The sequence below is a fragment of the Coregonus clupeaformis genome, chromosome 8 (assembly GCF_020615455.1).
Source record: "Coregonus clupeaformis isolate EN_2021a chromosome 8, ASM2061545v1, whole genome shotgun sequence".
NCBI classification, from domain to species: domain Eukaryota; kingdom Metazoa; phylum Chordata; class Actinopteri; order Salmoniformes; family Salmonidae; genus Coregonus; species Coregonus clupeaformis.
The window spans coordinates 13,752,730-13,780,385 of NC_059199.1; the positions used below are offsets into that span (position 1 = coordinate 13,752,730).

Here is a 27,656-nt window from a genome sequence, read left to right on the forward strand (position 1 = left end):
AAATTTACCTCCCTCCACTCCCCACCCCCAAACACCCCCCCAAAGCCACCGTCTGCCAATAACCAACAAAATTAACAAAAGAGAAAAACAAAGGAAAACAACAGAAAACAACAATGCAAAAACAAAAGACATCAAGGACAACAAAACTCTAAACAGCAAGGCCAACTGTATACGTTTGAGTGCATGTGTGGCGCTATTTACATGTGTGTATGTGTGTGTGTCTGTGTGTGTGCACATGTGTGCGTTTGAATGTGAGTGTGTGTGTGTATGCATGTGTACACGCGTACAAGCACCTGCACGGCATCAGCCTCAGGCAAACATGCATTAGACGTAACAGCGCTGCCCCTCAGTGTCATTGAAACGTACATTTTTGGTTTGTTTATTTTGACTTTTATCTTTGATTGTCATTCTATCCTCCGCCAAGCAACTCTGCTCCCACTTGTCTCCAGTTCCACATCCCAACCCTCAGTTTCCCTCAGCCCATCCCACCTATCTCTGCTGGCCACCCTCTTCGGATTTCTAAACGCCATATATCTTTCAACTATTCTGTGATGTTTAACATACAATTTGAATCAATCTAATCAAATAGAATCCACAGATTGCGAGTTGAAGATAAACACTTTTACTAAAATAATTAGTACAGTGCATTCGGAAACTATTCAGACCCCTTGACTTTTTCCACGTTTTGTTACGTTACAGCCTTATTCTAAAATGGATGAAATCATTTTTCCCCCTCATCAATCTACACACAATACCCCATAATGAAAAAGCAAAAACAGGTTTTTATACATTTTTGCAAATGTATAAAAAAAAGAAACTGAAATATTACATTTACATAAGTTTTCAGACCCTTTACTCAGTACTTTGTTGAAGCACCTTTGGCAGCGATTACAGCCTCAAGTCTTCTTGGGTATGACGCTACAAGCTTGGCACACCTGTATTTGAGGAGTTTCTCCCATTCTTCTCTGCAGATCCTCTCAAGCTCTGTCAGGTTGGATGGGGAGCGTCGCTGCAGAGCTATTTTCAGGTCTCTCCAGAGATGTTCGGTTCAAGTCCGGGCTCTGGCTGGGCCACTCAAGGACATTCAGAGACTTGTCCTGAAGCCACTCCTGTGTTGTCTTGGCTGTGTGCTTAGGGTCGTTGTCCTGTTGGAAGGTGAACCTTCGCCCCAGTCTGAGGTCCTGAGCGCTCTGGAGCAGGTTTTCATGAAGGATCTCTCTGTACTTTGCTCTGTTCATCTTTCCCTCGATCCTGACTAGTCTCCTAGTCCCTGCCGCTGAAAAACATCCCCACAGCATGATGCTGCTACCACCATGCTTCGCCAGGTTTCCTCCAGACGTGACACTTGGCATTCAGGCCAAAGAGTTCAATCTTGGTTTCATCAGACCAGAGAATCTTGTTTCTCATGGTCTGAGAGTCCTTTAAGTACCTTTTGGCAAACTCCAAGCGGGCTCCATGTGCCTTTTACTGAGGAGTGGCTTCTGTCTACCACTCTACCATAAAGGCCTGATTGGTGGAGTGCTGCAGAGATGGTTGTCCTTCTGGAAGGTTCTCTGTAGATGGAAGGTTCTCTGTAAAGGAACTCTGTAGATCTGTCAGAGTGACCATCGTGTTCTTGGTCACCTCCCTGACCAAGGCCCTTCTTCCCCGATTTCTCAAATTGGCCGGGCGGCCAGCTCTAGGAAGAGTCTAGGTGGTTCCAAACTTCTTCCATTTCAGAATGATGGAGGCCACTGTGTTCTTGGGGACCTTCAATGCTGCAGAAATGTTTTGCTACCCTTCTCCAGATCTTTGCCTCGACACAATCCTGTCTCCGAGCTCTACGGACAATTCCTTCGACCTCATGGCTTGGTTTTTGCTCTGACATGCACTGTCAACTGTGGGACTTTATATAGACAGGTGTGTGCCTTTCCAAATCATGTCCAATCTATTGAATTTACCACAGGTGGACTCTCAAGGATGATCAATGAAAACAGGATGTACCTGAGCTCAATTTCGAATCTCATAGCAAAGGGTCTGAATACTTATGTAAATAAGGTATTTCTGTTTTTTATTTTTATAAATGTACGAACATTTCTAAAAACCTGTTTTCGCTTTGTCATTATGGGGTATCGTGTGTAGATTGATGAGGATTTGTATTTATTTAATCCATTTTAGAATAAGGCTGTAACGTAACAAAATGTGGAAAAAGGGAAGCGGTCTGAATACTTTCCGAATACACTGTATATTAGTAATTGACTGACCAGAAACATTTTCTTTACAGAAACATATTTTGACAAAGTTTTCAAAGGGTTGAGTAAAAAGGATAGATTACCCAAATTACTAATTCACTGTATCTTTCTGGATACCTAGACAGTTGTCTTTGGGCTACTGGGGTCAGCTAATCACATTTTGAATGTATTTGCAGTGCTTAGCTAGAGTTTAGAATTAGCATAATTAAGTGATGTAGGACTTTTACATGCTCAAGGAATATGACACACCTACATACAGAGTAACCCACTTACCTAGACAGACAATAAACCTATATAGCCTCGACCAGACTAACTAGCCTCAACCAGATTAACCCATACTTGAAATGTATGCATACGTGATTGTATAAAAGCGTCTCCCTCCAACTTTCTCTGTCTCAAACACACACACTCTGTCTGTCTGTCTGTCTGTCTGTCTGTCTGTCTGTCTGTCTGTCTGTCTGTCTGTCTCTCTCTCTCTCTCTCTCTCTCTCTCTCTCTCTCTCTCTCTCTTTCTCACACACACACGCTTTGTAAACAGTCTTTATTAAGACGTGAGTGGTTGTATAAATACAGACAAGTCTTCTATTGAGGGGTCCCAGCCTTCTATTGAGGGGTCCCAGCCTTCTATTGAGGGGTCCCAGCCTTCTATTGAGGGGTCCCAGTCTGGGGTGGGGAACAATAAGAGGGAGAGATCCTGATCGCCTCCTCACAGAAGGTGTGTACTAAATCCCATTACCAGGGCAACGGCATTAACATTCCTCTAGTCTGGCAGGTGACGGCTTCTTCTTTTCAGCCCCGTGCAGGGTGCGCCGACTGCGTGAGAGCATGGGACAGAGTCGCCCCAGCCGCACACCGACCATACACACACTCAAGAGACACACACACTGTCACATCCCAACAATACACATACACACCCGCCGCTCCCATCCACACACACATATGACCCCCCATATAGACGGTAAGAGGAGAGGGGAGGAGGAGGAGGAGGAGAGGTGGTGGGGGGGTTTCTGGGGTTCTGGTCTAGCAGCCACAACAAGACTGAGATCTCTGTCAATGGGGGCTTTCTTCTCTTTCATGTCTCGGGGGTGATTTACAGTGAGGGAAAAAAGTATTTGATCCCCTGCTGATTTTGTACGTTTGCCCACTGACAAAGAAATGATCAGTCTATAATTTTAATGGTAGGTTTATTTGAACAGTGAGAGACAGAATAACAACAAAAATATCCAGAAAAAAATCAAAAATGTTATAAATTAATTTGCATTTTAATGAGGGAAATAAGTATTTGACCCCCTCTCAATCAGAAAGATTTCTGGCTCTCAGGTGTCTTTTATACAGGTAACGAGCTGAGATTAGGAGCACACTCTTAAAGGGAGTGCTCCTAATCTCAGTTTGTTACCTGTATAAAAGACACCTGTCCACAGAAGCAATCAATCAATCAGATTCCAAACTCTCCACCATGGCCAAGACCAAAGAGCTCTCCAAGGATGTCAGGGACAAGATTGTAGACCTACACAAGGCTGGAATGGGCTACAAGACCATCGCCAAGCAGCTTGGTGAGAAGGTGACAACAGTTGGTGTGATTATTCGCAAATGGAAGAAACACAAAATACCTGTAAATCTCCCTCAGCCTGGGGCTCCATGCAAGATCTCACCTCGTGGAGTTGCAATGATCATGAGAACGGTGAGGAATCAGCCCAGAACTACACGGGAGGATCTTGTCAATGATCTCAAGGCAGCTGGGACCATAGTCACCAAGAAAACAATTGGTAACACACTACGCCGTGAAGGACTGAAATCCTGCAGCGCCCGCAAGGTCCCCCTGCTCAAGAAAGCACATATATAGGGCCGTCTGAAGTTTGCCAGTGAACATCTGAATGATTCAGAGGAGAACTGGGTGAAAGTGTCGTGGTCAGATGAGACCAAAATCGAGCTCTTTGGCATCAACTCAACTCGCCGTGTTTGGAGGAGGAGGAATGCTGCCTATGACCCCAAGAACACCATCCCCACCGTCAAACATGGAGGTGGAAACATTACGCTTTGGGGGTGTTTTTCTGCTAAGGGGACAGGACAACTTCACCGCATCAAAGGGACGATGGACGGGGCCATGTACCGTCAAATCTTGGGTGAGAACCTTCTTCCCTCAGCCAGGGCATTGAAAATGGGTCGTGGATGGGTATTCCAGCATGACAATGACCCAAAACACACGGCCTAGGCAACAAAGGAGTGGCTCAAGAAGAAGCACATTAAGGTCCTGGAGTGGCCTAGCCAGTCTCCAGACCTTAATCCCATAGAAAATCTGTGGAGGGGGAGGCTGAAGGTTCGAGTTGCCAAACGTCAGCCTCGAAACATTAATGACTTGGAGAAGATCTGCAAAGAGGAGTGGAACAAAATCCCTCCTGAGATGTGTGCAAACCTGGTGGCCAACTACAAGAAACGTCTGACCTCTGTGATTGCCAACAAGGGTTTTGCCACCAAGTACTAAGTCATGTTTTGCAGAGGGGTCAAATACTTATTTCCCTCATTAAAATGCAAATCAATTTATAACATTTTTGACATGCTTTTTCTGGATTTTTAGTTGTTATTCTGTCTCTCACTGTTCAAATAAACCTACCATTAAAATTATAGACTGATCATGTCTTTGTCAGTGGGCAAACGTACAAAATCAGCAGGGGATCAAATACTTTTTTCCCTCACTGTATATATGATTATAAACTGGGTGGTTTGAGCCCTGAATGCTGATTGGCTGACAGCCGTGGTATATCAGACCGTATACCACTGGTATGACAAAACACTTATTATTAATGCTCTAATTATGTTGGTAAACAGTTTATAATAGCAATAAGGCACCTCTGGGGTTTGTGATATATGGCCAATATACCACGTGATCTATATATTTTCATTTCATTTTAGTCATTTAGCAGACGCTCTTATCCAGAGCGACTTACAGTTATTGAGTGCATACATTTTCATGATTATCTTTATATGGGTCAAGCATTGTTTCACAGATTTCCCCCTGGTATAAATCGTGGCAGTTCAGACACTGAAAGGAAGATGAGATAAACTGCTTTTTCGATTGAGAATAAATAAATTCACCACAACAAATAAGTTTAACGAGTTCTCCATCTTACCATCAAAGCAGCTACAGATACCGATAGTATGTCAACTTGTTTCACATTCCACGGACACTACAAGAACTTTCAAGCCCACATAGCACAGGATTGTTAAGCACATCTACATGCCATGTCTCTGTGTTCAGACTGTTCACCCTATCTCTATTACAAGGTGACATGGGGCGTACGTGACAGGGCGCCTGTGATATGAAACTCCTGTGTCCTTTTCTGAACTCCCCCCCCCCACCCAACCTCCTCGCACCACTCAGTCCCAGTATGTTGTGGTACCAATACCATGTCCAGAGATTTATGCATGTTGTTCCGCCTATATAAGCTCTCTTGGGATACTCTCACATGCATGTGCTTACAGTACGCATACGATACAATCTCCTGGACAACGGGTCCTCTAGCTATCTCTCTCCCTACATCCCCCCCGTCATCATTATTAAATCAAACCGGCAGGCAATCTTACATTCCCTAACATATTAGTCTTACTCACCACACATCACATTGAATTTTAGCTTCGTCTTTTTTTTTACTTAAACAAGGTCTTGAGAACATTAATTTGATTTAACATTCTTGCAGTCAAATACTCTTCAGTCTCCTCTCCCCCCCATACATCCTTCATAAAGTAGCTAGCTGAAACTGCCTTGCAACCCCCCCCTCCCTCGCCTTCTCTGTCTCCACGGTTGAAATGGGACGTTGCTGCTAGCCTGCTACAGTGACATGTGGCTTTGTCCAACGGGCTAAGCGCCACGACCAGAAGGGCTGCATGGACGCGGTTGATTATTCTTGGAGTGAAAAAAGTCTAAACTATAATTTTTTTTATCTTTAGTGGTTTTCCCCATTCATAGTAGTTGGCACTGGCCTTGAAACCCTCTGCCAGTGTCAGGCCTCACACCCAAAACTCATTTTCATTTATTTTTTCCCCAGCTCTCTCCATTTCATTTCTCTGACATTCCACTAGTTACTCTGTGTCATTTGGGAGGGCGGTGAGCGATGTCTGCACTTGCCCAGGCCCTCAGACGGTGCCAAGTTGTGAAAGCTTCTGCTTGTTGGCTTTCTCTTGAATGACTACTAAGAGATCACAAACTTGAACAATGCTGTCGTGCGTAACTGTGTATAATAAAACACGTTTTCCTGTATTTCTATGGTATGATGATTAATATGAAATAAGAGAGTAGTGATGTGTAATCATAGATGGACGATGAGTTGGAAAAGAAACAGGTTGCAATTGTATACCTAGTAACAAGGATTGATCAACACCGATGCAGGCTGAATCATATTTATGAAGAAGGAACAAGACATCTAATGTCAAGAGCCATTATTGAAAGTTAACAGTAGATCCAACGGTTCCCATTCAAACAAGATATTTTCCCGTAACAATGCTCCCATTACCTGGTGTAAACATAACATATGTAAACACTCAGTGGTGTCTAGGGACATTCTGTCGGGGTAATAGTTTCAGAAGTAGGGGGTTGGAGGTTGGATATTTTACACAAAGAGTCTTCAGCTGTCTGAAGCCTGGAGAAAGCTGCAGTTTATCATTGTAGAACTACTGGAAATGTAACCCTGACAGAAATTTGTATCGCCCCGCCCCCTAACTGCCCTCCCACTCTGCCGCCAAAGATCAGTTTGCCAAATCTATCAACTGCAGCTGTGGTTGTGATTTCATGCTTTCACATGTACCTACACTTGCATGTGTCTGTGTAGAGTACGACTGAGAGCCTAGACCTAGAACACCTAAAAACCTTTTTTTTTTTGTTACAAGAACTAAAAAAACACTTAAAGAACCTAGAGTATCCATTAACATTCCCATCCACAAGAAATACAACACAGCCAACTTGTGTTAGCTCCCCATGTTAATACCTAGGCTTAAGCTTAGCGGGCTAAAGTCCCCCAACTCTGCAGCCAGAGCTGGCTTCTACATCCTCCAGTCCAGTCCATGGTACTCAGTAGGCAGAGCATGGAGTCTCCCAGGCCAGAGGGTGGCTGCAGACTGCAGTGTGGATTGGCTGCAGCGCGGAGTGGCTGCAGCATGGATTAGGGCCCTACAGTGGCCCATTGTTAATTGGGCGCCATGTGTGAACGCTACAGAGAGATTAGTTTGTACAGCTGCTGCCATTTGTCATAACTGCCCTTAACAAGATACACATGGCAGTCCCAAGTTTTGAACCAGAGACAGAGCTATGAGAAAAAGGCCTGGGGAGACTCTACTAGTTTCAGAAACAGACTTCGGAATAAGCAGATGAAGATGTGTTTAAAAATGTAGGGCTGGTTCGCCGGGAATGGTGATTTTGCCTTGTTCCTTGTTCGTGGTTTATCAATGTCGTTCTATCATAATGGAGGTGGTTTGATGAACCATGATCGCATGTTGAGTAAGCGTATCCTGAATACTTGCGTTAGCTCCCTCAGTTGATGCTTAGGCTTTAGCTCAGAGGGCTACATCACATGCATAGTCTCTGGGAGAAATGGCAGGGAATTGCCTCGACTAACTCTCACCTTCTATGTGATCCTGAGGCTTACCATGGTCATCAACACAAATCATGGTAAACAATTTCCTTTCATGACATCGTCAAATGAATTCTCTCTACTCTGACAGGTTGAGATATAGATCAACTTGGTCATCAGATTGGGCAAAATCCACTTGAATGGAGTTCAATGTTTGTTCTTGATGCTGTATAACTCGGCTGTTACTGTACCATTCACCAGCCATTGAAGGGCTAATTAATGCTATTGGACTGGCCAAGTGGGCACCTTGAGTTAGCCTGCTGTTAAGAACCCGTTTGACCTCCATCCGTGTTTCCAACCAGCATCTCCTTCAACTGAAGCTGAGTGTATTAACGTGCACCAGTACTTAAGCGCGCATTAAGCTATTTTTGGGGACATTCATGCCTGATTCAACCTAGAGGAATGGCTTCTCCTGCTGGACAGGACAACACAAAAAAGATGGCAAACTCTTCGACAAACACTCGATTGGTTAAATAGATGCCTTCAAACACTCAATTGTGCATCCATGACGCGTACACATGTGGATGTGCATGTGTGTTGTTAAAGGTATTTCTCGAAATCAGCACAGTCTTCACCCAAAAAAAAACAGCTGGAGTTCCATGCCAGGTGAAAAGCCAAGGCAGGGAATGTGGAAGCCAATTTGAGAAGAATTCCAGTTATCCAGTGCCAGGGCGTATAGCCTTTCAGACAGAATCTGAGCAGACTATCGTAACAAGGCCTCATTCCTCCTCGTAAAATCACAGCTTTCATTAGAGAACTCCGTTAGTCGTTAGCATAGTGACGGCTGCTTTAATCACCTTGCCCTGACGCCATTCCACTTTGCTCGTCAAAACACGGAGAGCGGTTGAACCGCGTTTCATCATCTATCAGTGACCTATCAGAACCTATCAATGATGATAATGACTCTTTGTTAGGGTCTTTTGAATATTTATCATACAGTATATATATATAGAGTCAGTCACACAATTGCTCATGATGTGGAGGAGGCAAAAGTGAATGTTTAGTCTCATGTTTATTTGACTGCACATTTTGTCTTCACATAATCTAATCATGTATAGCATGCCTGACGTCATGTATCTATTCTTGGTTTGTATTCTTGGTTACACTTGAAAGAGTCATTTTCATCAAATAAACCATTGGAATACTTGGTAATACTTGGCCCTCCTGTAGCTCAGTTGGTAGAGCATGGTGCTTGCAACGCAAGGGTTGTGGGTTCAATTCCCACGGGGGGCCAGTACGAAAAATGTATGCACTCACTAATTGGAAGTCGCTCTGGATAAGAGCGTCTGCTAAATGACTAAAATGTAAATATTCTCTTTCTGAATTTCTCCCTCCTCTGTTCCAATCTCTCTCTTCCTGTAGGCTTAACTACCAACTGGAAAATCTCTCTCTCTCGTTCAGTGTGTGTCTCTCGCTGTGTGAAAACAGGATATGATTATCACAGAGGGAAAGTAGCTGTCCAGACATACTCTGACATCTGTCGCTAGACTGATTGATTTTCTGCTTGTTCCACCCCACAGGATGTCCACATGCTGCTAGAACACGACAAGTTTCAGGGAAATCTGCAGCCCAATCATAGAAAATCTGATATCTTCTCAATATATTCATATTTTCAATCATGTAGAACAGATTTGTTGAATATCATGAATATGAGAGTCTTTTTGAGTAATTTCCATTGTTATGAAAATCTTGTCTACAGAAACACTGAGCTTTCGTAGATCACCATGGCTTTAACATATGAATCGTCTACCCTGATTTCTTGCCGATACATTTAGAAAAAGAGCAGGTCAACGAATAATAAGTTGATATATACGTTATGGTCGCGTTGTACACATGAGAAGATTTGTTACAGTTTTATGTCTCTTCCTACTGCTTTGAATTAGGCTTCTAATGGCGTCATTGACATTGGGATGTTGGGTAATCATACACCGGTCAAAATACACAGCTACACCTCTCTGATGAGTTTGTTCTTAAATCTTAATGTCAGGAGAGTGGTTTTAGTTCAATCTTAATGTCAGGCGAGTGGTTTTAGTTCAATCTTAATGTCAGGCGAGTGGTTTTAGTTTAGTTCAATCTTAATGTCAGGATAGTGGTTTTAGTTCAATCTTAATGTCAGGAGAGTGGTTTTAGTTCAATCTTAATGTCAGGAGAGTGGTTTTAGTTCAATCTTAATGTCAGGATAGTGGTTTTAGTTCAATCTTAATGTCAGGAGAGTGGTTTTAGTTCAATCTTAATGTCAGGAGAGTGGTTTTAGTTCAATCTTAATGTCAGGAGAGTGGTTTTAGTTCAATCTTAATGTCAGGAGAGTGGTTTTAGTTCAATCTTAATGTCAGGAGAGTGGTTTTAGTTCAATCTTAATGTCAGGAGAGTGGTTTTAGTTCAATCTTAATGTCAGGAGAGTGGTTTTAGTTCAATCTTAATGTCAGGAGAGTGGTTTTAGTTCAATCTTAATGTCAGGAGAGTGGTTTTAGTGCCACAGACATGGGATGACAAGCTCCCTCACGACGCCAGGACAGCGGAGTCACTCACCACCTTCCGGAGACATTTGAAACCCCACCTCTTTAAGGAATACCTGGGATAGGATAAAGTAATCCTTCATACACACACACATGCAAATACGCGCATACGCACAAACACGCATGCACATGCACACACACGCACACACACACAGTCATGCGCAAACGCATACACGCGCCCGTACACACACACACGCGTGCGCGTGCGCACTCACACTCACACACAAACACTGTAATGGGTTGCCTTTTCTTTATCCGTCTCAAACCTGGCAACTCACTATACAATGACAGGGAGTACTGTACATGCAGACAAAAGAAGAGACTACCATCACTCTAGACCTCTGATCGGGCCTGTCCTGAATGAAAAGAGTCTAATGGGGAGCGCGGAGGGGGTACAGGGAAGTTACCATCTCCCTGGCAACCTCCCCCGATTGTCTGGCCCTCCCTCCCTGCCCCCCTCCCCACCTTCACCCCTTTCTTATTTTTCCTTGGCGGTCATTCATGTGCTTTAGCTTGATGAAGGATACACATTGGTTTTGCATGCTCTGGATCTGAAAGACACAGATGACATTAAAGGAATGCTTCTTCCATGCTTCTATTGTCCTCTGTATGTGAATCAAGGTCTTATCTGGCCAGTATTCTATGATGTACAGTACTTCATCTTGCCGCTTCTAAATGTTTGTCTACATATCTCCTTCTCTCTTTTCATCCTCCTCCGTCTTTCCCTCCTGATCTCGTGCTCTCTCTTTCTCTCTCTTTGGCTCAAATCCATAATCCCAGCTGCCAGATACGGCCTGGCAGGCAGACTGGCTGGTTGAAGAGAGGAAAGAGGAGAGGAGATGACAGAAGAGATGAGAGGAGTAGAGCAGAGCAGAGAAGGGCAGAGTATAGTAAAGTAAAGTAGAGTAAAGTAGAGCAGAGTAGAGTAGAGTAGAGTAGAGTAGAGTAGAGTAGAATAGAGTAGAGCAAAGTAGAGCAGAGCAGAACAGAGTAGAGCAAAGTAGAGCAGAGTAGAGTAGAGCAGAGTAGAGCAGAGTAGAGTAGAACAGAGTAGAGCAGAACAGAGTAGAGCAAAGTAGAGCAGAGTAGAGCAGAGCAGAGTAGAGCAGAGCAGAACAGAGTAGAGCAGAGCAGAGTAGAAGAGAGTACAGCAGAGCAGAGTAGAGCAAAGTAGAGCAGAGCAGAGTAGAGCAGAGTAGAGCAGAGTAGAGTAGAACAGAGTAGAGCAGAACAGAGTAGAGCAAAGTAGAGTAGAGCAGAGCAGAGTAGAACAGAACAGAGTAGAGCAGGGCAGAGAAGAGTAGAGCAGAGTAGAGTAGAACAGAGCAGAGCAAAGCAGAGCAGAGCAGAGTTGAGTAGAGCAGAGCAGAGTAGAGTATAACAGAGTAGAGTAGAGTAGAGCAGGGCAGAGTAGAGCAGAGTACAGTAGAGCAGAGCAGAGTAGAGTAGGGTCGAGCAGAGTGGAGTAGAGCAGAGTACAGTACAGTAGAGCAGAGCAGAGTAGAGTAGACCAGAGTAGAGCAGAGCAGAGCAGAGCAGAGTAGAGTACAGTAGAGTACAGTAGAGCAGAGCAGAGCAGAGCAGAGCAGAGTAGAGTACAGTAGAGCAGAGCAGAGCAGAGTACAGTACAGTACAGTACAGTACAGTACAGTACAGTACAGTAGAGCAGAGCAGAGTACAGTAGAACAGAGTAGAACAGAGTAGAGCAGAGTAGAGTAGAGTAGAGTACAGTACAGTACAGTAGAGTAGAGTAGAGTAGAGTAGAGTAGAGTAGAGTAGAGTAGAGTACAGTAGAGTACAGTAGAGTAGAGTAGAGTACAGTAGAGTAGAGTAGAGTACAGTAGAGTACAGTAGAGTAGAGTAGAGTACAGTAGAGGACAGTAGAATAGAATAGAGTAGAGTAGAGTAGAGTAGAGTAGAGTAGAATAAAATAGAATAGAGCAGAGCAGAGCAGAGTAGAGCAGAGCAGAGCAGAGCAGAGCAGAGTAGAGTAGAGTACAGTAGAGTACAGTACATTAGAGTAGAGTACAGTAGAGTAGATTAGAGTAGAGTAGAGTAGAGTACAGTAGAGGACAGTAGAATAGAATAGAGTAGAGTAGAGTAGAGTAGAGTAGAGTAGAGTAGAGTAGAGTAGAATAAAATAGAATAGAATAGAGCAGAGCAGAGCAGAGTAGAGTAGAGCAGAGCAGAGTAGAGCAGAGCAGAGTAGAGTAGAGTAGAGCAGAGCAGAGTAGAGCAGAGCAGAGCAGAGTAGAGTAGAGTAGAGCAGAGTAGAGCAGAGCAGAGCAGAGTAGAGTAGAGTAGAGTAGAGTAGAGTAGAGTAGAGTAGAGTACAGTAGAGTAGAGTAGAGTAGAGTAGAGTAGAGTAGAGTAGAGTAGAGTACAGTACAGTAGAGTAGAGTAGAGTACAGTAGAGTAGAGTAGAGTAGAGTAGAGTAGAACAGACGGCAGTCGTTGGATGGTAGTAGTGGAGGCAGCAGCAGGGTCTTTGTAAGCCAGGACAGTAAGGTAGTGTACAGTGTGCGGTTTGGGACAGGGGGTGAATGTACCCATTTGTCTTCATTTGGAAGGGCTGGCGGAGAGGACGGGACTAGCTGGGAGGAGGGGGCGACACTAGCACTCCTGTCAAGTGGTCTCAGGGGGCTTGAAATGTATTAGGCTATTCTCACGAAGCCTGGGAAAGTCTGATGGCGCTGAAACATAAGGATACTGTATAATATATATATATATAAATATATATTGCTATATTTATATATATATATAAATATAGCAATATAATAATGTTCTAATTCTATTTCTATGAGCTGAACCCACAGAAAAATGTATCTGTAGCCTACAAACTGTGTAAACTTCTATTTAAAAAAATCTGAACTCCTTTCTCAAGCAGACAAAAGGCCTAAAGAGGTGCTAAAGGAGTTACAGACCAAGTGTTTTTGAAAGTGAAAAGGAGTGATAACGTTGGCTGAGAAGCAGGCATCCACATAGGGCTGTGACCTCTACACAGAGTAGTCTAGTTTCCATGGAGATTTATGTACACAGTGCACACAAAAGAGGGCTAAGGAGGTAACATGGGCTGTTTAAGCCTGGAGGTATTTGCCGGAGCAAAACCCTGCTGCTAATGACATGTGGCTCATACTGAGCTGTATAAACCTGGTTTCAGAGCACCGGGGTTGGTGTCGGAGGGAGAGCTGGAGGGAAGAAGTTATTGTAGAAGAAAGCAAACGCAGAGCAGGGAAAGATCATAAACATGGGAGAAAGGAAAGAGGGTCGGCAGGTAGCCTAGCGGTTAAGAGTGGTCCTCTGTAGCTCAGCTGGTAGAGCACGGCGCTTGTAACGCCAAGGTAGTGGGTTCGATCCCCGGGACCACCCATACACAAAAAATGTATGCACGCATGACTGTAAGTCGCTTTGGATAAAAGCGTCTGCTAAATGGCATAGTATTATTATTTAGTATTAAGAGTGTAGGGGCAAAATTCGCTGTTTCGAATCCCTGTGCAGACTGTCCTTGAGCAAGGCACTTAACCCTAATTGCTCCTGTAAGGCGCTCTGGATAAGAGCATCTGCTAAATTACTCAAATGTAAGAAAGAAATCAAGAAATCAATCAATCAAGAAAAAAAGAAATCCGAGAGAGCTTTACCCACATAGCCTAGAGTAACACCACATCATTTCCACAGCAACAGGGTAGAAGAGAAGAGTAGCAGAGAGATAAGGGGGAGGGACGTTTATCAGGAAGAGCAAATCAATAAAGTGGGCAGCAGAGCTGGGAGGGACTTGCTCTAAGTGGATTAGATGTAATGTGTTCGATAGGTTATGGCTCCGAGTGAGGTATTCACCGCAGGCCCAACAGCATGCTACTGAGCAGCACACGGTCGTGTGATTCACACTGAACAAAGCCTTCACAGAAATTCTTGGCTAAATTCAGAACTACCAATAATTGTATTGTTGTTTAAAAAATATATGTGAACCAACCATCTCTCTTTTACGTTCAACATAGTGAATTTATACTGTACTGTACTGCACATAAAAACAAGTTTCATCCAAAGGACAACCATGCTTATATTGACTTCACCGACGGAGACTCTGGAAAGAATTAGCAGACTACTGTACTGTACTAACAAAATAGCTCTTTGTCATCCTAACCATAACAAAAGACATGGAATGGTGGTGTCCTTAACACTGTGGGTCTGCAACGATTTAGTTTCCCGCTACTGGCATCCTCCCAGCCATCCTTTTCTGGCTATGAGCCCTGGGCCTGAAGCAGCTGTCACAGGAGTCTTGGGGTGACTTGACGGAGAGTCAGAGAGGGGTGGGCAGTGTGCCGCCCGCAGGGGCAACAACTGGTGGGGGAGGAGGAAGGATGGAGGGAGGGAGGGAGGGAGGTCCTGAGGTCAAACTGTGACCCGGAGGTCCTGAGATCAAACTCACTGCCCTTGACCATGCCTCAAATGCAGCCAGCTGGAAAACGAGAGGCACACAGCTCAAACTTCTACCCCACGCAGTGCAGCGTGACCAGCCGGCCAATGACCAGAGAAGACATCCGACCAACATTGACACCACGCCAACCTGGGAGGGAGCACCTGTCTTTCGTTGACTCTCCCTCTAACTGAGTCAAAATCTGACAGACAGATGGGAAGACGGGGGGGACGAGCGCAGACTGAAATGGCTGTCAGGGGACCACTGGTGGTCTGGGAAGCACGACGGCTGACCCCAATTGTCAGGGTCAAAGAGCAGGGGGCCTTGCAGGTAGTCCCCCGCCACCCCCTTAGGCCAAAAGCCCCCTAGTCCACCCACGCGCTTTGGGGCCAACCGTATGTTTTCACAGATCTTTTTTGCTCAATTAAACTTCAGAGGACACCCCGCCACATCTCTTAGCCGAGGTCAAGACACCAGGACTAGAAGCGATGTCTGGCTCTCGTAAAACAGAGCCGTCGTTTTAACACGGCAGACTGTATTAAAGGGTAATCCTTCCGGATCCAGGACCTATCAAGACTATAAAACAAATTGTTGAAGGAAAGAATACGAGAAGATTTAGAGAATAAAAACATCACAATGTTTTTACGGCCGTGTTAACTTTCAGCACCAGGATAACAGGGAAGGGAATTGACCCTTGAGCCTACGGTGGATCAACCAAGCCTGTTATTTTACTGGCTATGAGTTAAGCTGTTTTTGTCTTCAACATGGACTCGCAGATCACAGATTTTCTTTAAAGTTTAAATAAAATTGGGTGGGAAGATTTTCAACAGGAAAAATAATTATTGTTGAAAGGATCTAAATCCAAAGCAAATTCGGACCACTTTGAGACACCAGTTCTAGACATCAGTACTCATTAGTGGGGGAAAACTTTGGAGGGACCTTTAGTCAGTTATCTAAAAGAGAAGCACTCAGACACCCCCTTCATATATGAGTCACTTCATTCATATTAAATAACTGGTCTTTTGAGGCTCTGAGTATGTTTCAACAATAATGTTCCTCCTAGTCTAGAACAGAGCTAAAAACAGAGTAAAAAAGGGTATTCCAGGTCGGATAAGAGATAAATACTAAATAAATAATGCAGAATCTACTGAATCCTCTTAGGAATCTGGCATTCAGAGTAAGATTTTTTTCTAAATGTTCCATTAGTCATCCCAATCACTGTTTAGCTGCTATAGGGAGACAGAGATTTATAAGAAATCTCATGGAAATCAAGAGCTTTGAGTTGAATAAATGAAATGCTCTCTTATTTTGAATATTTGAAAAAGTCTACAGTTTATCCTCGACAGTTCATAAATTATATGGTAAGCAAAATGTATGCTTGTGAAACAGTGATGACTAGTGAAATGAAACTGAATGAACAGAGGCCCTATCTCCAAACATGTCCTGACAAATCAGATCAGACTGGTTATTATAAAAAAGATTCTCTCTAGCACTGGAACTTTACATGCAAAATATCCAATATGATACCAAAAATCTTCAAAATTACAATACGAACCAGAAATGTCTCATGAACACAAGGTGGTTACTAGTTTTAGCATCTAGCACCAGCACATGGCGAAGGGTATTATGCCCATGCCAGTGGGTTTCCATTGAGAAAGACTGGCAGGATGGCACAATGGTTCCCCCCCCCCCCCTCCCCCCCGCTCCCATTGGCATTCATCTGGGCATGCACATGGGTGCTGCTAGGGCAGATTTTGCCCAGCTAAGCACGTCTATGCACGACCACAACGATTGAGAAGCCGCTCTAGATTCACCCAACTCACCGAGCCAGCGACCTTTCTTTGGGCATTAGCTCACAATGTTCATTATAGCTCCAACTCATGTTATTATATACAAAGTAACATTTAATTAACACTACATAAGAAGCCATAAAGAAGCAGCTGACGCCACAACATTTCAGAGGGTTACCGTTGAAACTGATTTTGACAAGAATATGTAATTTTATAATTCACCTTGAAGAACACTAAAGTCTGAATGGCATACAATCTAAATCAAATAAACCATGGGAATATGACATCATTTTTTCCTAACGATTAACGGAAACGCCATATTCAGTTGAAGTGGAGCAGCAGTTTGTCGCTTTTTTCTTTGTGTTTTGTTTGTTTGTTTGTTACAGAAGAACAAAAGCATGGCGGTCCCCATTCTGCCACTGTTAGAAACTTTCCAGCGTGCCCACTGCATTGCGGATGCCAACCAACGAATCAAAGGCACGCTGAAGCAGACAAAGAGGGTTTGATGCCAACCTCGGAACCTCTAACAACCATTTCTGGCGTTTTCCCTGCCTGCCTGCCTGGCACAGCGCAAACAAAATGGCACCCGCCCCGCACGCTACCACAATGTGGCTACATTGTCTAGAAAGCTGGGCACTGGTAATGGTATGCCAAAGACCGCCCTTGCTCTGTATTCGAAAATGTGTCCTACTTTTCAGGGGCATAAAAAACAAATGTTGGAAAATCTTTGAAAGTCTTGTTCAAAAGAAACGACGAACAAAATGTCCGTCCTATTGCAAATGAAGGTTCGATATGTGGTATCTAAGCTACTCTAAAAATGAATATGGTAAGCTGCCAATACAGGAAAAGCTGATTACCCTTCATCACTATTCATCACTTGGGAAAAATATTAATAATTGAAAAACATATTTTAAAATACTAGGATTCCCCAACTTGGCAACCACATGTATACACATTGCAAGTGGCAAATGCAACATTCAGACTATTAAAAAATATATAAATCAGTCAGTTAAATTAACACAACCTGTGGTGTGCAGTGTGCTTTGCAAATTAATATTCCTTACATATCAGCGGACTACCTTCGAGACATTTTGAGGTGTGCTCTCTGATACTATTCAACGCAGCAGATGCAAACTAGACATGAGAATCAGCAGCGCCCCACAAAAGACACAAAAGAGGGTCTGATGCCAACCATGGTGCCAGTGGCAACCATTATTGTCTCTCTGCTGAGCCTTCTGCTTCCCCTGGTACTTATCAAACACAAAATGGAGGCTCTGCCTTTCATGACAATGAGCTAGCTAGACTGTCTGTGTTTCTTCTCCAACAGCCAATGTATTACAGTGGATACCTTTCTGTATGTGTTGGCGTTATCGTTAGAGGATTTATTGTGGCCCAGGTTGGACAGGGAGTTTGAAATAACTTTAAAATGCACACTTGTAATAAAAAATAGTTGTTAATGTAGTAGAGAACAGTTACAAGTGGCAAATACCTAAGAGATTGAATAACAAAACAACCCTATTTGCCAGAATATATATTTGCAGTGCGGTACAGCTACGTCTTGTAAAATTAGATATATTTGGCCTGATAAAATGACTGTTCTTGGTAGTTTCCCCTTCTTACAACAATATAAAGATCACTCTCTATCATAACATCTAGAAATACTATGACTACGTTTGAGTTTATAAGTTAATTTCTGTAATACAAGTTTTCATTCTATTTTAAATGTCCTATACGTTTGCATTTTCTTACCCGACAAATCATGTAATGTATATTTTGCAATTGTAATCTACTGCATTTATGCACTATTTGTGAAATTTTGTCAATTTGATTATTTTAGGTAACACATTTGTTCATTTAACATCTGTCTCCAAACCACATGTATCAGTAAAAATCTAATGTAGGAACTCCTTACAAAAATCAAGACTGATATCAACATTTGTCAGGAAAAAATAAATACTGTACATCCATACTAAAAATTAAATTTCCCTCTTTCCCTAAATCCCTTTTTTTAAACCATAAATTCATACCCGTCCCATCAAATTATGTTCCAATATCTATTGTGTTCAATCATCCAGAAATGTACAATCCATTTTGTGAGCACATATCTGTGTCCACTATTAAATGACAGTACTTGTAAGTTGTCAGCACTTTAATGTAGTAAATCTTTATAAAGAGAACTTGGGTGTGCCTAAAAAGACTCATCATGCACAGCGCATTGCACCGGTATTTGGAAAACTATCAAACTAATCAGAAGAGAAAAGCAATCCAACACACACTATCTTGTCTTCTATTGTCTGTGTGCGCAAATTATGTGTGAATGTTTATTTTTATTTTTATACTGGTTATATTGTATTGCATACATTTCACCTTTTTTTTTTCACAAAAGGCCAGCTACCTTCTGAAGCCACCATAGCTGAGAGACTCCAACCAGCCTCCAATGAGGCTGCCAAGATGGCAACAGATATGACCCATGACCTTGGCCAACCCCAAACTCCACCCACCCAACCAGAGATTTACACAGTAAGCCAACCTACCTTGGTCCTGGACATAGTATGCTAGAAACAAGTCCAGCTCCTTGACTGACACTGTAATGTGATGCGGCTGGACGCAAAGTGCTGGGTTGGTGCAATGCGGCGACTTGACGAGGCGCTCTCCATCCGTACTTTCCAACGGGATGCCTTTAAACAGGATGACCATGACCAAGTCCAGGCGCCACACCTTGTCGGCCTGCCGCAAACAGTCGATCCGGCGGATCTTGCCCTTCTGGTCGGGGTTGGAGAGGACGCAGCACGGGTGCTTCTTGCCCGTCACGCTGAGCACAAAGTCCTCGCGGTACTCCTGGCGGATGTCCTTGCGGAGCTTGGCGAGGAGCCTCGAGGCCCACTTCTGCTTGATCTCGGGCTTCTCGCTGAGCAGTTCGTCCTTGACCACACGCTCCTCGTCCTTAGACATCCGCTTCTCATGCTTCTTGAAGTACTTGCGTTTCCTCGCCTGGAGGTTGAACCACGTGTAGGCGATGGCACGGACGTGAGGGAGAAGTGCCTCAATGAAGGGATGAAATTCGTCCTGAAAGGCAAGGGGGAAGGGAAGACAGGAAAAAATTAACAGAGAAGTTAGTTGTCATAGTCATGTCAAGTGACTTCTTCGCAAAAGTTCCCATTCGATAAGCTAGAAGTCATCCTGAACAAAAGATGCATAGACCATATACACATCCATCTTGTTACAGAATACCTTATATACAAAAGTTTACATTAGGCATTTTGTGGTTAAAATACAGTAAAATTATAACAACAAAATTAAAACAATTCTTTACTGGAGACAAACCACAATGTCATGACTGTCACATATTGACTCCTATAAGACAGTCAAGTCTATCTGGTCTGAGAGTTCACAGCACAAATCTGTTCAGAAAAAAAGGAGAAACAGCATCATTAACACCAGTTTTACCCTCTTAAATACGTCTGGGGTTACAACTGAGAAATAACTATGAGGATGCCACTGTGTTTATTACAACCGCCAACAACACAACAGAGCAAAGCCCACATTAGAATGTATTCTGGTGCTGTTCCCATTTCCCCCGAAACATGCTCTGACTAAGACTGCTGGGAAGCCCACATTAGAATATAGTCTGGTGCTGTTCCCATTTCCCCCGAACATGCTCTGACTAAGACTGCTGGGAAGCCCACATTAGAATATAGTCTGGTGCTGTTCCCATTTCCCCCGAACATGCTCTGACTAAGACTGCTGGGAAGCCCACATTAGAATGTATTCTGGTGCTGTTCCCATTTCCCCGAACATGCTCTGACTAAGACTGCTGGGAAGCCCACATTAGAATGTATTCTGGTGCTGTTCCCATTTCCCCCGAACATGCTCTGACTAAGACTGCTGGGAAGCCCACATTAGAATGTATTCTGGTGCTGTTCCCATTTCCCCCGAACATGCTCTGACTAAGACTGCTGGGAAGCCCACATTAGAATGTATTCTGGTGCTGTTCACATTTCCCCCGAACATGCTCTGACTAAGACTGCTGGGAAGCCCACATTAGAATATAGTCTGGTGCTGTTCCCATTTCCCCCGAACATGCTCTGACTAAAACTGCTGGGTTGTTGGCACGAGGAGCATGCCTTCTCACACTTGCATTTCTCTTATCAAACCGTCCACATTCCAACATGTATTTGCCCTTCGCTGTAAGTGGAGAAACGGTTTGCAGTCCCTTAATGTGTTTTGATAAATGCATGGCACTTACTCCGAGTCATTCCTAAATCTAACCAAGGATGACAATGAAAATGGCATCTTGGCACAACCTGCACATTCCTTCTAGCTCCTCTACTCCTTTAATAAGGGAGGTTTTGAAATGTCTTGTGCTAAGCGGAAATTAAATCCTTTCTAAATCCACTTTAGGTAGGTAGGTTAGATTTGTTTTTCCTCTCACATGTAGGCCTTTCTATAGGTAGCTTGTTTGGCTGCATAGTGCAATGCCAAGGAGCATGTCATTTTGACTAAGACAAATTATTATGAAAAGTATTAGGTGTAAATGATTCAAAGGAACTTGTTTTTTTTTATTTATAAAACCTCCTTTATTCATTCACCTCGAAATGATAATAAAATATTGCAAATACTTTTAAGTTTAGAAATAATCTATGGCCGACCTAAAGTGTTTTAATACACTTTTAGCATAAACAATAAACAACAAATCAATCTCATATTCTACCTGTTTGGGCTGAATAAACAGCAAAAACTTAAACATCAGAATGTTTAGGTCATTAACATGTCAAACTCAAAAACTGTGAGACGGCTCTTTTGAAAAATGCTTTGGAAGAGTTAAACCACATATTGTTCTTTGTGTAGGCAGGCAGACGCGCTCTGGGAAAACCACAGAGATCCACTCCTTCCTATATCTATGCTCCCATGCTACATGCATGGTGTTGCTCAGAGAAAGCCACATCATTAATCTGCACTGTAATGTGCCAATAAAACGTGACTTTGGTCGATGAACTAACACACTGAAGCAAAATCTATCATTAATAACAACTCATTGAATGTTTAACAAAGTATGAACTGATGTTGTTAAAGCCCTTTTGTTCTAGAAGGTGAGTTTCTGAAAAAAAAAGAAAAAATGAGTCTTTAAAAGAAAAAAGAGTAATATAGTCATTATTGCTGTGAAGTGATAGTACATTTTAAGCAAGACATTAGTTGTTATAAAAGTAAAGTTCGTTTTTAATAATATTGCCAACATCTCACCATAACAGTTGATACAGTAACAGTAAGTGATATATATATATATATATGATTATTATATTATATATATGACATGAATTAGCTTTCCTTACAAAGGGACCATAATGGCATTACATTTACTATTTGCTACATTTTAATAAATTGTATTTATACAGCAACCAATTAAAACCCAGAAAATTATTCCCTTCATATAAGAAAGAAAGCCTAGTTTGCACTATAATTAAGGTTTAGCTATGCAATATTTCTAAGGTAAGCCTTGGAATTGCATGTGATGCTGTGTAAGACAAATGAGTTGGCAAGGGCCTTGTGCAGTGAACTTCAGTTGAGGCCATAAAAGCCCAATCCTCTTAAGCACAAACTAAACCACATCTCAGTTAATCACTTACTTTATGCCAAGTAAAATATAAACAGTCAAACTGAGTCAGCCAAAAGCCATGCTACTCTGTCTAACCACTGAATCAACCATATCATTGTTTTCATCTTCATTCACCGCAAGTGGCTCCGATGCAGCTCCAACTGAGTGAAACTCTCTCCTGAAACGCACTATGATTATATATTTTTTTCAATATTACCAGGCCATAACCAAATTGGGGTAATCTAAATATATATAATAATCATATAATTTGGCTAAAGGGTAATATGTTGATGTGTTTCAGTTTACACATGAGACAGGGGACAAAGGAATGTAGTTTTGTATAATATCATCTGATAGCATGATTATAATCACTGCATTTTGGAAGAGGACTTTTACTGTAGTTTATCTCGAATAAACATGGTAGTACTACACATACTATTTTTCTCACTCTCTCTCACTGGTAACACAAATGTACTTGTCATCCTGTAATACAACCTATTTAATGCACTTTTAATCAACACAAGTAAGACCAGGTGAAAACCATATCCTTACCAAAAGTTACACAAAACCAATGGCTGCTACAAAAGATAAGCAGTATATGAACTAGAGTTTTATACAAAATAAGACCATTTTCAAAGCATTGTTTTGTCGATAGTCATCTGGCAGTGCAAGAGACTATTTTATAACTAAGATAGGCCGACTCAATAAATTGCGCGGCACTAGCCTATATAATAATGGAACATAATTTATAATATGAAATCAAAACTTTAAATCATTCCGTATACCTGAGTAAGACAAATTGGAGAGTACATCATGAGCCAGCAGTGTACGCAAAATAGGTACTTGGATTGATTCCTCTGAATGCCAGGTATAGGCTACCACTTTATCGCGCCATTCCTCCTTGCCCGTAAAGCACCATGCAAGATTGTGGAGAAGTTATCCGCGCAAAGGTGTTATACAAGAACATCAGTTAGATTGTGGAGGTCCAAACAATCCTCTGTTCTCAGTTTAAATGGAGAAGATATGGCAGATAGGCTATGCTTTTCCAAAGCAGCACTTTGAATCCCTATATGGCTATCTCAATCCGAGCCGGTGAACGAGGGTAAAAAGAAAGCCTGCTATTCTGGAACAGTGCGCTTTATAATGTGATAAGTTAATTCATAAAAGCATTATGAAAAGTATAGAAAGCGCTGAATATCTGATTCCACACTCTACTTATTCAAACTGAATAGCCTATAATATCGACCAGTCCACCCTCAGTCTGCACGATACTAACAAATCCGTCCCCAATATGTTTTCTCTCACTTAATTACATAGTCATAGTCTATACTCCTCCTCCTCCAACAAACGCATTCCATTTCCACCAGCCCCCCCCCCCCAACCACACAAACACACACACACACACCCTCTCTCTCTATGAGTTATGATTTTATGAGCGGAAGACTTTGGACCAGAGCCCCGTTCAAAAAGAAACGCAATGGAAAATTCCCCTCACAGATACAGTATGGACTCGAGGCATTATTCGAACTCTCTGTTTTACATACAGCTTTAACCGGGTCGATCATTTTCCTTTACAGTATATAGACATACGTAACAGAAATCCAACAGAAATGCCCAATATAGCATATAATAAACTTCTAAAATGCATTTCTCACTCACTCCACAATATATACAATGGCCCCCTCTACTCACAAACATTTTGAAAGTGCAACAAAAGTAGCTTGATTTGACTGGATGGCACACCTTTAATAAAATTGTAAATCGTTTTGAATTTCAGGTACCCTAATTCTTATTGCCTGGTACCTCTGGCACCCGTTTCTGCAAAAAGCTCAGTGAAGGACCTGAAGAAATGTAACCACTCTCGAATTCATAGACTGAGCTATGGATGCAAGGACTGACCATCCCATGATATCAACATTATAGTTTTAACCATGTTTTGAGGTTTTATAATGTTTGTTTACATTTACATTCTTTACAAACATTGGCGTAAAACCAGCTTATGTTTTGGTCTCTGATGGGGAACGACAGTTGAACTAAGCTCATAAGGCATTTATAAAGTATATTCTTCAAGAATCATTAATTTATAAGTCCAAAAATTGATGTAGCAACTGCAGATTGCCATTGCAGATTGCCACTTTAATTGAAGGCAAATATATAGTATATGGCCTTTCTAAACTATGCCAGTTATAGGAAACTGTTCAAAGGGTGGTATGTCAAGGTTGCGAATGGTTCTGAAGGAAGTTGGATAAACAGTGGACTGGTTCCAAAACTTTGACACACCTGAGATCATTACAATTTCCGCATGACCCACCACATTAACGAGACAACAATATTTTCCAACACCACAACTCATAGCTGCGACCTATGAAGTACCGACTAGTCATCCTGACCCACCATTTAGGAACTACTGGAACAGAGCAGAGGATAGGAGCGGCCTGTCAACGAGTCCAACCCTATATTTCAAACCAACCGCAGCACTGACTCTTCGCTTCAACTCCACAGTAGTATATATGCACTCGCCTAAACTACCATTTTGTGTCAAACAAATAGTAAACACTGTTTTATTATTAATCCTGAGAGAGTAAAAAGCGATTATGCGTAAAAGTAGTCTCGACTACTTCGCCAATGACAAGTAACCTGTTTTTCATTGCAAAGCTCGAGGAGGAACATCGTGTTGTTAACCTTTTCCTTTTCACGGAAGTTACGGCTCATTATTGGACTATATAGCAATGATGTAAATATGGTGTAAATTGGAACAATTACAAATGTGCACTTTTAAAAAATCTAGTTCGCAGAAAAATAGACATTGCTGCAAACGCATTGCCTCTGTAACCTCCTATAGAATTGCTCCATACATTACGAATGAAGATCACTGCCAACAAAGGGGGCAGGGGAGGTTAACGCAGTGTGTGCCAATTAATTATCTTTAGGCGCTCCTCCGACCAATGAAAAGCATTGCTGTGACCCCCCTACACACATACACACACACACACACATACACACACACACAACATAAACAATCACATATCTGTTAACGGGTCTTGTCCACTTGTCATTTAAATAATTATATTCCCGCTCAACCAGACCGGGTTGCAGTGAAGAGCAAGTCAATAATAGGAAAAGGCGATGTTGTAACAGTTGTAAAATGACACATTATTGCAATAATAATCCACGTTCACGTACCATTGCACTGTATTGCATGGATTTAAAGGGGGATCCTGGAACCTGGGTGAAACACAAGCCGGTGCCTTCACATTTATCACGTTCAACTTTGTGCTTTTCAGGCTTTTTTCTTGATAGTGCTTGCAAAATCAAAAACAAAAACCGGAAGAGAATTCTTGGCAGAAATGCGCGTAAAATCAAGTCGCCCCCCCAAAAAATCTTCCTTCCTCTTCAAGTCTTACTTGAATAGGTTTTGAGTTGTTAAGTTGTTGTTGAACGCGATCCAGAAGAGGCTGAGTTTTTGGAACTGGGCAGGTCTATGCCTCACTTTCCCTATCTGACTGCCGGCTCCGTGCCGCTCTGCGCAGCCAAAGAGAGCTCCGCACTAGAACTTGGATTCTCGCCTCTCATTGGTCAGTGCGGCGGCGGCCTCACGACTCCGCTTAGCAGACCCCTCACTTCCGCTCGTTACTCGGTGTTTGTGGCAATACATCACAGGCTGCAAACTGCTGGACTGGCAGAAGTTGTGGTTATTCAGTGGTTATAGATGTGAGTTAATTTAGGTTACAAGGAAACCAAATAAAACATTTAAGTTATTATGTTATTAGGCATATAATCATAATACAATGTTAATATTATATTACAGGCTATAGCCTACTGGGCTACTACTAATAATACTCTTTATGAAATAGCTTTTAATAGGCATACTAGTATTAGCATATTACCATGATTATTATACCATGTACTTTTGTTGGTTTTACAGCCTATAATTTATAGTAATTTTCAAATTGTACTTAAAGCTACCAACAGTGTGGTAAATCAGTACTGCAAATCATTGATATTCTATTTGAGGCAATTGCATCAATTCTCTGGCCCAATACAGTAGGCAAGGTCAGGCTTGGGTGACTCCAAATGACAATCGATAATGGACTGTGGCAGGATTTAAATACAGTCCACAGACTCTGCATTTTGTTTTATACATTGCCATTGTAGTTAAATATTTTATTATAAAAAATGCTTAGTGAATGATAGGCTAAGCGAAAATAGCCCCAGAGGATGCGAGATACATACAAATGCCCAACAGAACGTGGATATGGCCTAGAGAGGTCACTGAATCTAACCGCCTACTATAATAAAGCTGATTAGAAAGTTATTTATTTGTTCTATATCACTTGTATAACTCCGAAATGAAAACAAATATGTATATGCTATATAATTTTAAGTGTCTTGCACAAACCTTCAATCAATGCAACAATATTCAATTTGCCAATTAACATTGATTGTTTATAAATACCGTTATAAGAGGAAATTAGGCTGCTTTATTCAATTACTTATTGATATTGTCCTTGATATCGTCCCTGGCATGCATGCAAGGGAAGAATGGACTCTGCAAAAACTCACAGGCAAATTAACTAAACTAGCGCTATTTGTTATAGCATGTGCGTCCAATATTTATGCCTATCTGGCAAACACATGTTTTACGATAAATAGGCTACCGGTAATTAAGAACTTTTAGGCTATTTCATGAGAGAAAAATGGATTATTTGCTTTTTCTGTGATTTTTGATAATGCCTCTTGCACAGTAGGCTACTCTATTAGAAATGATTTTGAAGTATATTTTGACACTCTCTAGATAACTTTTGATTTGGAGTATTTGTGACAAAATCTAAGACGTAGCCGAAATAACTTTTGTAGATCTTCACATTAATTTATGTTTATTTTACCCATTTTACGCATGCATTACGCACAAGGTGCCCACAGTTTTTACGTTTTTTTTTGCATGAAATGCGGTGTATATGGTATTCTTTGCTATAGCCTACTGAATGCAAATTGTAAAAATATTTTCAATGATAATATACATTGTGCTTATGTCGACCCATATGTATTTGGTCACACCTTACAAAACGCTCCCATGGACGGCGAGAAGAAGATTTCAGTGTGCTCAAAGTCACTGAACCTTGTTCTATTGGCCGTTGGACATATGGATGTGATTAATATGTTGCCTATTAAGCAAAGTGCATGCTGAGTTTAACCATGTAATGTCATTGTATGATATTATGATAAGGATTATTCACTAAGATTTCATAAAATAATCATAAATTCGAATGTCCATTGTTCATTTGAAACCATGAACTCCAAGTAGCATTAGACAACTACTATTAGGGCTTCTGTATTGTACATTTTCTGTCAATTATATTATTTAATACACTCACTGTACTCTAACAATACTCATACTTAATGTGGCACTCATTTGTCAGTAAAAAACAAGCTAAAGGTCCATGCAAAAAGAACACTTCACAAAGTGTTATTTTTGGCGAACATGTTGCTT

General features: G+C 41.9%; 1 protein-coding gene across 4 annotated transcripts in view; it reads right to left on the reverse strand.

Moving 5' to 3' along the window:
* LOC121571173 (nuclear factor 1 B-type-like) overlaps positions 1–25,669 on the reverse strand; it is an 81,900-nt gene extending 56,231 nt beyond the window's left edge. For 2 of the 4 annotated variants that reach the window (XM_045221806.1, XM_045221805.1), the window contains exons 1-2: positions 22,951–23,482; positions 19,107–19,638 (exon numbers count right to left, since the gene is read on the reverse strand). In XM_045221806.1, coding sequence (XP_045077741.1) covers positions 19,107–19,638; positions 22,951–22,980 — 562 coding nt within the window. In that variant the 5' untranslated portion in view covers positions 22,981–23,482. Of the gene's footprint in view, positions 1–19,106; positions 19,639–22,950; positions 23,484–25,348 lie in introns of those variants that run through there. The other 2 variants (XM_041882518.2, XM_045221807.1) reach the window with 2 other exon arrangements.
* Positions 25,670–27,656: the final 1,987 nt, after the last annotated feature.